Genomic DNA, 15,099 nt, shown 5'->3' on the forward strand with positions numbered 1-15,099 from the left:
AGGTTTTTTTTCCCATAAATGGCTTTTACTCCTGGCTAGTTTTAGTAATTTTGAATAAATCTGATATCGAATAAATCTGCCAATGTCGAGGTGTGGACATAAAAAGGTTATTTTTTGTGGCTTTTACTGTTCTTTGTTTAATTCCAGTTTCGAACATACTTCGGTCTAAAAAAAGCGCATGGGATTTGTTGCAAGGCCTGTGATCCTTAATTTAGAGAAATATTTGTTTAACTGACAACACTGTAAATCGCAATGAAGTGTCAATGTCAACTGTCAAGTGAAGTGACTGTTACTGACTGTTACGAGTACGGAAGGTAGAGATAAGGAAGGTAATCTCCATAGGCAGAACTGTTGCAAAAGTGTCCAGCTGTCAGCTATAAATAATAGTTCGAAATCTCTCCGGTGGCGCTAGGGAGACACAAGGACATGACATGAACTTAGACGTTATTGACGGAGTGAAGTGCGCTGTCAGTGATTAGAAATTGAATAACAAAGTTTAAAATATTTATTTTAAGGATTTCTTTTTTGGTGGATTTGAAGTCTTGCCCACCCTCCTAGGGCCTATGTGCTAGCTCCGGTGCAGTAAAACCAGCCGCTCCTTTTCAGTACCCATCGTACCACTGTTATCTAGCCGCCCGGGCCGGGGCTTACCAGGCCTTGGGGCAAAGTCACCGGTCACATAGGATATAATTCGTTAAAATAAAAATGGGAAAAGTTTGCGTCGTAAACAGTTGCCAAAGTGGGCGTAAGACGAAAAATGTTATGAAGTCCGTATCATTTTTCCGACCAACGGTATGTGATAGTTATTTACGATACAAGTGCAGAAAATAGGAAATTTACAACGAGTGGTGATAAATTAAAACACGACCGAAGGTAGTGTTTTAAATCGAGACGAGTTGCGAATTACCTATTCGCACGTGTATCGTACAACGGTTTACAGTACATATGATATGGCTCTTTAAAGTTTCGACATATGCACGGAAAGTGCTCATTCTTGCACGTGTGCAGGTAAGTAGCACCATATGTACTGTAAAATACTTTTTAATAAAGTATTTTTAATGTCATAGACATAGTCATAGTATCTTTATTCATGAACAATACAGAATTGTGTTTGAATATATGTATATAAAGTGAAAAACATGAGAAAAACAACAACAAAGAACCTACAAGTAAACAAATAAATATCAGTCTAAAAATACGGCAACATTTAAATACTAAATAATAACAAGAGAAACAATACTTAAGACTTAAACAACATTAAACACTTCATCTACCGTATAAAAACATTGGTTACTTTTATAATTTTTCTTAATCAATTAACATTTTTACGTCAAACAATTCTTCATATTTATATTAATTCACAGACTCCGGCACGATTAGAAAATTGGAAAAAGTCGCTAGGAATTGCATTAAAAGCAACTGATTATATTTGTCATCTTCATTTTAAAGAAGAAAATATCAATATGTACGAAAAGTTTAATATTAAAGGAGAGCTCAAATATATTCCTACACAAAGAAAAACGCTTAAGGAAGAAGCTTTGCCCACGATGGAGCATCAGTTTATTCCCATACCAGAATTCCAAGCTAATATTATTCATGTACAGGAATCTGTAGAATTATACCCCAATCAATCTAAGGAGAAGCAACAACAAATCAATGTCGAGCAACAGGAATTATCAGACGATCAAAAATCTTCTAATGATTTAATGGATTGTGAAATGATACAACATGACTTTGCAGAACCAACCAGTCAATATCAGGATACTGATATAACAATAAACCCAATAGAGATTTTTAAAATAAAGTTTCGGGCATTTTCGTTGTTGCCGCCTTTTTGGCTACATGCAGAAAATCCAAATGGGCTGGAATTTATGCGAATGGATCCAACAACTCAGCAGATTAAACATCACATACGTTTAAACGATGATCTATCAATCACTGTAAGTGTTTATTAATGTAACAAAAAATTCAATTGGCATGATTTTAATTTATAACGTAACATAATTACTATTTGAATGCAGGTCATTTTTACTAATAAAGAAGAATTGCCAATAAAGGAGAAAATTAATTCATATGACAACACCTATGATTACTTAAAATCTGTTGAAAGATGGCCTTTGTGCGTTGGCACTCAGATTGACGACAATAAGTAATTTTAATTTATTTTTCTACTCCAGAAGTCCAGACCAGAACCACTTCAATCTGCCTACGAAATGACTGATAGTGATATCTAACTCAACTTCATTTGAACGCCTTCACCCGACCGCCGGCTACTTTCTATCGGGAGCCGAAGTCGGGCCCGATGATACGTGCAAGGGATATTTTCCGTTACACGAAATACCAGAACATATTTAACAATGTATTTCGTGAAACGGAAAACGACTTTTGCTCGGGCCCGTTCGCAAGTGTGGATCTAATTGGCCTTAAGGTCATAATATTCATAATAAAACAGCTTTGCAGTAGTCTTATTCAAACCATAATATGAATAATAATAATAATTCAGCCTATATACGTCCCACTACTGCGCACAGGCCTCCTCTCAAGCCCAATGCGGGCTACACATACACATAATGCGGGCACAGATGTAGGTATGCAGGTTTCCTCACGATGTTATCCTTCTGCAGGTTTCCTTCACCGAAAAAGCTGGTGGTAAATATCAAATGACATTTCGTACATAAGTTCCGAAAAACTCATTGGTACGAGCCAGGATTTGACCTCCGGATTGAAAGTGGAACGTCATATCCACTCGGCCACCAGCGCTTTTCAAAATATATTCCATAATATAACATTTGTATTTAAAATAAAAGGCTAACTTCTAGGCCAAACTTTGTTTTTATTTGTCATTATTTTCTTAGTAAAAAAATTGTGTGCAGAGGTGTATTAACTAGGTCTTCATTATTGTGCCTATCCTATTAAAACTCGTCTATGTCTCATTTTGATACTGCCCTTGTATTTTAAGAACCCTTATTATGTACCTGTTGCTCAAACCACTATTTTACATAAACAATGGTAGAGAAGAATAATACAGGGTACAAATTAATTTATCTAATAACACCCATTTTCAGATTTTGTAAAGGTGTGATTGTTGGTGATGATACTTACGAAAGAAATCAACAGTACCCAAGATGTAAATCTTGTCGCATGTTACGAAATCGTTTGCAGAACCGTAATTACACTTCAACTCTTTTAGAAAAAATGTCAGCTGTGAAACGGCGCGCTTCAAATCTAGTACAAAAATGTAAACGTCTGAAGAGGATGGTAAGTCTTATCAAAAACATATAAAATAAATAAATAAATATTAGGGGAAATCTTACACAGAGCAACCTAGCTCCAAACTAAGCAAAGCCTGTACTATGGCTACTAGACGATGATATATACATACTTAATTACTTATATAGATAAATACATACTTATATACACATAAAACACTCATGACTCAGGAACAGATATCTGTGTTCATCACACAAATAAACGCCCTTACCAGGATTCGAACCCAGGGCCATCGGCTTCGTAGGCAGGATCGCTAACGGCTAGTTTTATTTATTTTTATAATTATTTGTAGAATATCCGACTAAGAGAGAAAATTTATTTGGCCAAATCAGAGTGTGCTAAGAAATCGGATACCGCAGTGCAGGCAGCTATTTTAAAATTACCAGAACCTTTTCATAATGCTGTGAGAGCATGTTTTGAAGCCGCGAAGAAGAAAAATTTAAAAGGACGTAGATATACATTAGAATGGATTTATGAGTGTATGTTGATACGTATAAAAAGCAGGAATACGTATGAATTTATACGTAAAAGAAATATTTTACCGCTTCCTTCGACACCAACATTAAATAAATTCATCAGGAAAATCAGCTGCTCTGCATATGGATTCCAATCCTCTACTTTCTTTAGTTTAAAAGAAAGATGTGAGGCGATGAAGAAAGAGGAAAAGCGAGGGGTTATTTTAGTGGATGAAATGAAATTAAGTGAAGGCGTTTATTTTGATTCTCAAACCATGAAATTTAATGGTTTTGTTGACCTGGGGCAACACACTCCCGATAATTTAAAAAATACAACAGCGGACCATGCTTTGGTTTTCAAGTTTGTGCCTTTTCGAGGTAGATGGGTTCAAGCCTTAGGTTGCTTTCTGTCCAAGAATTCCTGCAAAAGCGATCCGCTGCATAAATTAATTTTAGAATGTATTGTACTCATGGAAAACAGTGGAATTTGTGTTGATGCTGTCGTAATGGACGGTGCACCTTGGAACCGTGGAGTATGGAGTATGGAAAATATTCGGTGTAAATGAAGACACTGTTAGCTGTGAACACCCTAGTGACTGCTCACGACGATTATGGATGATTTCTGATTTTAATCATTTAGTGAAATGCTTTCGAACATCTACTTTGGATGATAAGCTACAAGAGTTCAAGGTTAATTAAGAGTAATGATAATTTTAAAAATATATAATAGGTATGACAAAAGTAATTCATTCTAATGATTTTTTAGACCCCTTACGGAACTGTGAAAAAAAGACATTGGGAAGCCGTATTAGAAGAAGAGAATTATTGTCAGCCTAACTTGAAAATTGCTTACAAGTTAACACCAGCGCATTTGAAACCGAAAGGTTTTCAAGTAATGAATGTTCCTCTTGCAACAGAAGTAATAAATATAAATATAATTATAAATTTACATCGATAAAATGGGACTAAGATTCACTGCGTTCCAGGATCACTTGGGATCAGACATTTTATTGTCATAAAAAATGTCCGGTCCCAAACAATCCTGAAACAGACGTGACTGTCCGAATTGTTACATAGGACTTTCGGCTCATCAAAACTTATCTTATAACTTATAATAACAGGTGTTTGGTCACGAAATTTCGGTTGCCATGGCTCACTATCAACCCTATTGCGAGGAATTGAAAGATTCAACTCCAACACAAAAATTTATTGGTCTTGTATTTAATTTGATACAAGCTATGTCTTCGCGTATACCAAGAGATGCTCTGTACGTGAATGAAAAATGCAGTCGAAGAAAGGTAAGAAATGGTTGTCGATCAAAGTATATGATTACGAATTTGAATTTGTAGGTTTCAAAGATAAATAATTACTTGTAACAGTTTTACAGCAGTGAAAAAATTATAATGTTTTATTAAAATGGAAGTGAACGGCCGCCGCCTCGATACCGCCCTACCATACAAACGTAGTCGCATTTTACTCTATGAAAATATTTTGAAACAATTTTATTTGTATCAAACACAGCTTTTTAGTTAGTATAAAAGTTAGGAGCATTTTAAAATGTGTATGGAATGTGTACGAAGATGTTTTTTAACAACATTTAGTCTTTAAATGTGATCAGGGCTATAACCGCGAAAATCGAAATTCGTCAATTGCGGGCATTTTTCTCTGTCACCCTAATTACCTCTTAGTGAGAGTAAAAGAGAAAGACCCCCTCAATTTGCGAATTTCGATTTTCGGCGTAGGCCCCCAGGAATACACTTCGGGTTCCTCGTGTTACACCGTGTATTTCTACTACTGACTACGTTTGTGTGGAGAAGCGGCCGTCCCTTTTTCTCTTAATGTTTCATTGTATAGCTTTGAAGCTTTTTTACTCAATGAAGAAATACTTTTTTCAGGCAATCCTGGAATTTTTACAATTTCTTGGAGATTGGGAAAAGCTAGAAAAAAAAATACCTGTGTCGAGGAGTACTTTAATAGGCTTGAAAGTTACATTGCGCGCAACACTTGAAATTTTGGATATGCTAAATGTCACATGTGATTACAAGTATTTGATGACAGCAACCCTATCTCAAGATCCGTTGGAGGTAAATTATCCAATAAATATGATAATGTGTCGTATGGAATCCGCATCATGTATGCTGCCTTACTTTTGGAGAAAGTTCAGAAAGCTGTTTTGCGATTCTTGTACAAAAATATAGAATAAAAATATGAGAATATATCTATGGTTAAATGCAGTCCGTATATGTATCGGTGCTTATGGGTTTAATTCTTTAGATTAGAAGTGTGGCGCAGGTAACTTTGGGCTGTGGACTAACTTACTGCATGCTTGTTTCAATTTGCGAGGAAACTCGGAGTGCCCTTAACGAATTGCCCAGCTTATATACGCCTGTTCGTCGCGTCAATGTCTAAAGCTACATTTAATTCCTGATCAAGAAGACATCAACACGTCGCGGTTCCTAAAACTGAAATGCGATGTAATTGTAAACAGTTGGGTGAAATTGTGTGAGAGTGTATGAGTCTCTGTGAGGCGAAGGATAAACGGGAATCTTCTGTTAATATTTTTATTTTTTTGTATTTTTTACTAGTTAATGATACCTATGAATTTCACAGTATGCACTGTGTAGTACTTACTGTAATGCTAAATATTTTTTGGAGCAACATATCCATACTAATATTATAAATACAAAAGTGAGTCTGTCTGTCTGTTACCTCTTCACGCTTAAACCGCGGATCCGATTTAGATGATATTTGGTATGGAGATAGTCTGAGGCCCGAGGTCCTACAGGGTAGGGTATGTAGGGTACTATTTTGATTGAATACTAATTTTGACTTGTTTTCAGAGATTTTTTTCCGTCATGAGATATTCGTGTGGAGGGAACGATCACCCTGATCCTAAAATGTTTGCACAAGTTTACCGATTGGCGTCTTGTTTTTCCCTAATACGGCCTCCAAAAGGTTGTAATGTTTCCGGCGAGGATTTGCTGAAGAACTTACTAGGAGCTAAGGATGTTGTAACTTATTCAAACGAGGATAAACAAGCATGGCTTGAAAGTCTCGACAATATAGTGGATAATGCTGAGCCAGTGCTTGATGGTTCCTCAATAGATCAAGACCACGACTACAATGAAGCTGTAACCAGTGACGCCGTTCAGTCATATATTGCGGGTTACATTGTGCGCAAGTTGCGAAAGAACGTCAAATGTAATATTTGTTTAAAACTAATACAGATGAGTCCTAATGAGGGAAAACTCCTACTGCGGAACGATGTAATCAACAAAATGGATCTATACGGCGGGTTAATTTTTGCTAGTGAAGATTTATTCAATCTCACCAAACTGGTAGAAAAATGTGTGTTAAGAGCAATAAGCAAAGCTTTAACAAATATGGAGACGATCAGTGGGATTACTCTAGAACTACAAAAGGAATCATTGATAAAAGTTGGATGTGTCAACCATTCTAAACATTTAACAAAAAAAATTATCGATATGTATGTAGTTATGCGGGCTCACTTTCTGGCAAAATATGAAAATAAGCGTTACGATGCAGCCAAAATCAAAACGAAAACGAACAGAAAAAATGCCAAATTATTGTCTTAATTACTAGTAGCCCCGAACTGAGACCTCGCATTCGCTGAAAACTACCGCGCACACTCATGTTTTGATTTCCAACTCAATCTAACCATTGATGACGCCTAGTTTTCCGCGTACCGACCCACCACAATTGACCAGACAACAGTTCATCTACCCTACCTAATATGTACTTACACTATGACCACGCTTACTTTCTTGCAAAGGAGTTGATCAGTATACCAAGACCCCTCACAATTAGCTTTTAGGCCTTCTAGCTTTACTACCCTACCCTTTGATCGAGCCAGCTCATAATTTAATGACTGTAAAATAATGCCCTCAACTACACGTTGTCCTAATTTCATTTAAATTGGAACTAATTAACTTAAGTTCTTGCGTGATAGACAATCGTCTGATGGCTCATGTTAAGTCTATCGAAAATTTAAAAAAATATATTATTAATAGTGTGTAAAGTTTATTGCTTTTTTTTTATTAATTGACTTGTACGTTTATACCGTATTAAACTATTTGAATTGAATTGAATGCTGGGACGGGACGTGCCCCTAGCCAGCGGTCTCACGTCAAATTTAAGAACTTCGCTTCGCTTGCTCGTTCGATAACACAATGGCTATTAAGACAATAATTTGTCATTCTTTGTGTTTTTCTTTTATTCTTGTAAACCGCGAAGTGCCATACTACAAGTATTCACCTACGCCAGTTCTCTAAAATAATCGTGCCACGCTCTATTGGGATCGATCTATCATTACAAACAGTACTGTAGCCAATAAGCCGGCATCATGCTGATAGACCGATCGCAGCGTCGGGTCGTGCTCGTCGACGTCACCATCTCCCATGATGAGAATCCGTTCAACAAGTACCTAGACTTGGCTCAGCACGAGCTAACCGCTATGTGGGATGTTGATTCAACGTTCATTGTTCCGATATAGTCGTGTCAGCGAGCGGTCTAATAGCGAAGAGTCTCGAGCAACACCTACAGAGACTCTCGCTAGGTGGCTGGATCAAGGGTCAGATGCAGAAGGCGGTAGTCTTGGACATGCGGAGCGTATAGTATGTCAGTTGCTCTCTCTCTCTCTCTCTCTCGGCCCTGGACATGCTTATTGCTCTTAACACGCACCCTAAGGCTACGTTTTTAATACGCTTTTATTAGGTCGACCTGAATGTAACTATGTAATGGAATCTAAGGTAACTAATTTAACCATCTTCCAAGGATCGTAGCGTCATGAAAATTGGCAGCTGTATGCAGTTCTGTTGACAATACAATAATATGGTACTGTCGAACTGATCTGATGATGGAGCCGGAAGATATGAACTGGAACTTCATGATGGAACATCGTATCATAGCTGTGTTTGGATTTGTTAGAAAAGTCTTGTTGAAAACTTTGACCAGGATTAGGTTTCAAGGTCTGATGATGAAGCCTTTTTTGTTTTTACGTGCATTTATAAAAGCGTGATTTTCTAGTGTTTTTAAGCTATTAATTTATTTATTATGTATGTGTCGTCTCCTTTGTCGCAGACAAAGTCGTGCCACAATTTTCTCACAGACGGCATGCATTAGCATGTTCTACATTATGCTTATAATCGTATACGAAGTTTCGATTATTATATACAACTCCTAATCGGAAGATCAGCGCTGGAAGCCACCAGCAACATGCTTAGATGCGGCCATTTCGTGGCACTTTATACTTTCTTTTTTCTTGTTATATCATGTAATTTAATGTGTCTTGTTTTTGTTTACGAATAAAAATTATTCTATTCTAATCAACTCTTCGGTCTCCAGGCACAATATCTGCCTCTATTTACTACTCCCACATGTTTTTATATGTACTTTGTGAGTATTGTTTTGTAACTGTTTTTATATTTAAGTTTTATATTCATGTAATAAAATCTTAAACTAACGTTGGTGCTTTATTTATTGTTAGATAAGTTTTATAACAAAATATATAATTGTTAAAAAGTTCTAAGTAACAAATAAAAGAAAAATATTATACAATCATTTTACACAGATCGATGTACTCTCACGGTAGGCTCGATAAGCGAACCCGTTGTCGGCACTAGATGATGATATATATAATAATATATTGATATATAAATAATTATACACAAAGACAACATCCATAACTCAAGAACTAATATTAGAAAAATAAAAAACAAATAAATGCTCTTATCAGGATTCGAACCCGGAACCTCCTGCTTCATAGTCGGGGTCACTAACGACAAGGCTACGAGACCGACACAAATTTGTTCTCGATGTATTGTGGCGCCACCTATTTAATGTTTTTTGATGGACACTTTTCATACATAAAGATGTTCCTCCTTTTATTCCACACTCCATAGTTACGAGCTTACGAGTTTGTTTACTTCAAAGATTCTTCTTCTTTAGTAGTTTGTGTTCAAAGAGGTGCCTGCTTGAGTTCCTGTAGATTCTTTAATGTCAGCCCATAATTCCAATACTTTGTATAACGGAGTAACGGAGTCGTGGCCATAGTTGAAGTTTATCAACTATAGTATAACTTTATTGTGGCCAAAAATTGTGACTAAGGTGTGTAAAACGTTAAAAATAAAACAAAATATACACTTATTGCCGACTGTACCTTAGGCCCTTTACGCATTATAATTCACGAATTTAAAGAATTCTAAACCTAGCTACTAAATCTCAATGTACTAAATAGTACCACTATTCATCTCTTGGCTCCAGCATTAGATCAGCTATGGTCCTAAATGATTGCAATGTCGTCTAAATTACTTTACAATATATAATAAATTTGGTATTTCTTTTATTACATTGTTTGTTAGTAAAAGTGTGTTAAAAATGATATATATTTTGTTGTGCCCAGTAAATATTTTAATTGCAGATGTTAGAAGTACAAACCAATAATGATCAGACAATACTGGATTACCTGAATGAGGACTGCTGGCGTGCTGTGCTGAAATATGTACCCGTCCAGGACATCATCCGGACGGAGAGCACCAGTAGACAATGGCAGAGAGTAGTACTACAATACTTACAAGGTGAATTTTACTCCTTAGACCTGCAACGGATCTTCAAAACACCCTAATAGGCGGGTCCACTCAGAGTGAGCATACGCGCGAAGCAATTTATTTGTGCACAAACCGGCCAGTGCAGACTGAGGCCGGTTATTTTCTGAAAATTATTTCAGTTGTGCTAATACTTCTAATAGTATTGATTGGCAGCACCATCTCTTTCGTTAGCTTGGAATTACCCGAGTTAATCCAGTTAGAAGGTCGAACCTGTAACAGAGGATGCTAGTTCAATTCCAGCTTGGGGCACTTAGTCGCTTTTTCTTAGTATATGACATTTATTTCAGTTTATAACAGTTAATAATAATGAGTCTGTGGGGGCAGCTTGTGGTGAACTGAAGTTGAGTGGTGACACTGCGGACCCCTACCCTATTCCAGAGGGCCCTTTCATCTGGCCCTCGTCTCTGCGGCTTGCCTTCACCGGACGGTCAGATTGGAGCCACATGTGCGGGACCTATGCTCCAGGTTGAAAGTGTAAAATGTCATAACGCCGGCGGCCTGCTGAATGGATCACCGGGATCTAGTTTCTGAAGACTCACCTCTCGACATCCTTAAAGCCACTCCAAAGTGTTGCCCTATTGTCGCACTGTGCGTGCGGCCGTTGTGGGGCCCACCACTCAATGAGTTGGCGAGTCACCACCTGTCTTTTACAATTCTGAGACTGCATGTCACGGCAGGTGACCGAGTCTCCTGAGTCTCCGCCCATAGCCCGATATCCAGCCCATCCAACATACAAATCAATAGCCTATCTATGACCTTAGTTCCCGTGCTGCACTGCCTGCACTGCAATAGTCTGCACCTGGCGGGGACCATATCCGGTATGATATTGTGCGCTCAGGAATGGATTCCGCCACGTGTATCCCTTGCTTTTAGATTAAATTGTCTTAAAGGACCTCTGCGCTGTTAGCTACACAGCTGTAGTAGCGTACACGTCTCCCAAAGTTCCGGGACTCCATAGTCCCGATATGTAAAGAACAATTGTACTTCGAATTTGATCGATGATTACAATGGCATTCATAACTTATAGTTTGATTTGATATGGATTTAGCTGACTTTGATTCTATACCCCTCAATTAATAATTGAAATTAAAATATCTTTAATTCGAGCTTGACGTTCATAAGGTTAGGTAATACAATAACTTATATATCTAGAGTTAATATTACAATTAGACAAAACAAAACATTACATAACATTTATAACTTTCACGGCGGAACAGCAACAGATAGGTAATAATGACAAAACTTCGTATAACTTCGTATCGACGGCAACACGATCGCGGGCGATCAAAAATTCTAAGCGGTTAAAAGATTAAACGCAGGAAACACACAATCCCTCTGGTGTTCCGGATGTCCATTGGCGACAATAATTGCTTATCAACTGGCGATTCGTCTACTCGTTTACCTCCTATATCATAAAAAAGTGTTTATGTACGTCAACAAACTTTAAAATTTGTCTTTTCAGGAGTTCACATAAGTATATTATGTGACAATGATAAATCCAGGAAAACTAATCCAAATGCTTGTGTTTTGAAACTTTCTCAGTCTATGTATTTCTTAAACTACAAGTCATTTGTTATGTGGATCAGTAAACTTGGCACATCAGTTGCGGCCGCTTATTGCGACAATTTGGAAACTTTAATAAGAATCAGAGAAAACTGTCCTAATTTAGAAAGTCTCACGGTAAGTCTTTATACATTTTCAATTAAATAAGGTCAGTATCAGAGAGTGCTCACTTGGTAGGGTCGGTAGATCGTGTCATTCACGAAGACGTGTGCCTTGACTCATAATGTCATGTAATTAAAGATCAGATTTGATAAATCTGTGCGTCATCGTGGATGACAAGATTTATAGGGAGCATAAGTGCGTCGGCTACACACATGTGATGGCTATGGAGATGCAGCTACCTCTATAAGCTACAAAGACTGCACAGGAGTGTCAATATCAAGTTATTCATTCCGATACACTGCGATATAGTATTCCCATAAGATAGTAGCATTAGTATCTCAAGCTTAGTAATGGTAGTATGCGTGAACTGTAGGCAGCACAGGAGAACCTCGCCACTAATTTAGCGGGGGACCGAAGCTTTGGTTACGGTTTCGGAAAAAAATCACGTTTCGCCCGAAGTTTCGACTTCGGCCAAAAAAAACTTTTGGCCACGCCGATACTGTAGTTTCCGGTGATGGTATCCGACCGAAGTGTCGTTGGTTTGTGGTGAGAACTCAACTGAAGATTGACATAACTGTTAAAATAATCGGTTGCTGCTCACAATTCGTACTTATATGTAGGTAGATTTTTGTTACAAGTATTACCTAACTTCAAAGAGAATTTGAAATAGAGGTGGATTGTCAAAGTAAACTTTGTCATCTTCAAAGTCAAACGGCGTTCTAAAACTTTTAGGTAATCATGTGTCGAAAGATGGCAGTTAAATTAGCCTGTATTTCAAATTTTCTTTGAATTAAATAACAAACTAAATTGGTATATTGCAGCTTCACAGCTTGCATAACCAATGCAGCTGCTGTGGTTTATTAGAACGGTTCCCATACAATCTGAACATGGACTTCCCGTGCTTGCAGGGGCTGTACTTCTATTCATGTAATGTAAGTAATCAGTTAATCACTTTCCTACCACTTAACTCGGGCGGTTATTGCGGTGCCACCAAAACAAATAGCGCAGTTGACGCCGCGGAGAGAAATCCTCCGTATACTCCGAGGTTGGTCTCAGAGCATTAAAATTTATACCTTATTGTTATTGAAATAGGAAAAAATACCACTGTTTGACAACAAAATTTTCTGAATACTGTGAAGATTGGAAATCTTCCGTCTTTTTGAAGATAACTGGCAGCAGTTACGAGTATAGTTTTGAATTCAGAACTATCGTCGCCCTGCCAGATGAAAAAAGATCTGCAGACGAGCATTCGGAAGGTGGCAATCTAGTCGATATTTATAATCTCGCTGTTTGAAGAAAAAATAGATAATGTCAGAAATCTACGTCTGCATTTATATTCACCACCATAGTTAGACTGCATTCCTTTTTACAATACCTTTATAAAATAAACAAATAATTTTCAAACAGTCAAACCTTCTTATACCAGACCGCGTACTCACGGTAACTATCAGTTTTTTGTCAAATGTTACTTTAAATTTCATTTTGAATGTTACGCATGATTTAGGCTAAGTTTATTTTATTGTATACAATTTTGCATGATACTTGTACTTGTATCTTATAATAGCAAATAAAGAAACAAAAAAAACAAACAAACAAACAAACTGCTCCCAACCGTCTGTGCTCAATGCTACACCTGTGGAAAAATTGTACCATATTTTTTATTTATTTTTACAGATATCGGATAGCTGTATTACTAATTTTATAGCGGACAAAGCATTAGAAGAATTAGAAATATGCAATTGTCAGAGAGTGACCGGGGATTTTTTCAATACGATAAACTTGTCAAACGTAAAATCTCTTGCCTTAGAATCATTCGATGATTTGGACTCGGAGCACTTGTTCTCAGCTGTCGAGCGCCTTGTTGAGCTAAAGAAGTTGGTCCTTAACTTAATGCCTGAGGATACATTCAAAGGGATACAAGTATTGTTGGATATGATGCCCAAATTGGAATATCTAGAAATATATGATGAGAAACTAGAGACGATGCCTTGCTATGATTATAAGCCTCTATCACGTCTGTCTTGTTTGAAGCACCTCGACGTGCAGTACCAACTGTCTGATGAGGCTGCGGAAGCTATATTGCGGGGCTGCAAGGATTTGAGGACCTTGGAGTTTAGGAACTGTGAAGGTGAGTGTATAATTTTAGGTCTGTAAATCGCATGTTGACAATAAAGAATAGGAATTTTTGTCAGTTCCAATGAGCTTAGAAAATATTTATCAGAAAAGTGTATCTTGCGGTATTGGGAATTATTATTTAAAAAAAGATCAGATAAGCGTCCGTCTGCAGCTCTGCAAAAATAGTGATCCAATAATGTCTGAACAGTTGTTAGCCAGCGGATGGAAGATTTCAGTACAAAAATGAGTTCAAAAAACATTCTAGATATCACGCCACTGCAGATGGTGGTCCAGAAAAACGGATCTCAAAACTCTGCTATGCTTTAAAAAAATTATAATACCCAAAAATATTTTAACGTATACATTTGCCTTGTTTTAAACTTGTTATATTTTAGTTGGCACTTTTTTTAAACCACTAACATTTTATTAAACTATATCGAATGTTTACCATGAATAATAATAATAAAAAAAAGATTATATTGAATGTGAAGTGATAATTTGCGATAAAAATCTTGTAACCCCGAAAAATACTATGCATTTTGACATTTTGAAAGACCTCCGTCTACACTAGCGCTCCTAGCGGCGAAATTAAACACGTTAGCTTTCATTTGTTGCGAATAAATATGACACTGATGCGTCAAGGCGGTTTGTTTACAGGAACCATTCGCGAAACGCAATATAATACATTTCTTTATCTGCTTCTCTATCGTTCGAATATGAAAGAGTGATAGAGAGACAGATACCGTAATTTCGATTTTCGCAGTAGAACCTCTGAATGTGCCCCCTACGCAGAGTTTTGCGTAATATTCCCTATTTAAATAAATCTTCGTGCGTTGTAGTGTCCTTTCTTCAGTCGTTCGTTGGCCGTAGATATGAACGGGAACTTCGTAGCGGAGGCACTGTGTCGCTGGGGCACGCGGCTCCGCTCGCTGTCGCTGATGGCGCTGGACTTGGACGACGACGATGTG

General features: G+C 37.3%; 2 protein-coding genes across 2 annotated transcripts in view; both read left to right on the forward strand.

Moving 5' to 3' along the window:
- Nucleotides 1-705: 705 nt before the first annotated feature.
- LOC133518467 (uncharacterized) lies at nt 706-2,609 on the forward strand. Its single transcript, XM_061852172.1, has 3 exons — nt 706-792; nt 1,365-1,940; nt 2,022-2,609. Exons 1-3 carry the CDS (start codon nt 706-708, stop codon nt 2,151-2,153), a joined length of 795 nt encoding a protein of 264 aa, XP_061708156.1. The 3' UTR covers nt 2,154-2,609.
- Nucleotides 2,610-9,639: 7,030 nt separating this feature from the next.
- Nucleotides 9,640-15,099, forward strand: part of LOC133518208 (uncharacterized) — a 6,228-nt gene continuing 768 nt past the window's right edge. Inside the window, exons 1-6 of the mRNA XM_061851837.1 lie at nt 9,640-9,851; nt 10,165-10,321; nt 11,814-12,031; nt 12,838-12,948; nt 13,691-14,144; nt 15,002-15,096. Coding sequence (XP_061707821.1) covers nt 10,165-10,321; nt 11,814-12,031; nt 12,838-12,948; nt 13,691-14,144; nt 15,002-15,096 — 1,035 coding nt within the window. The 5' untranslated portion in view covers nt 9,640-9,851. The remainder of the gene's footprint in view (nt 9,852-10,164; nt 10,322-11,813; nt 12,032-12,837; nt 12,949-13,690; nt 14,145-15,001; nt 15,097-15,099) is intronic.

Source organism: Cydia pomonella, chromosome 5, assembly GCF_033807575.1.
Source record: "Cydia pomonella isolate Wapato2018A chromosome 5, ilCydPomo1, whole genome shotgun sequence".
NCBI lineage: Eukaryota > Metazoa > Arthropoda > Insecta > Lepidoptera > Tortricidae > Cydia > Cydia pomonella.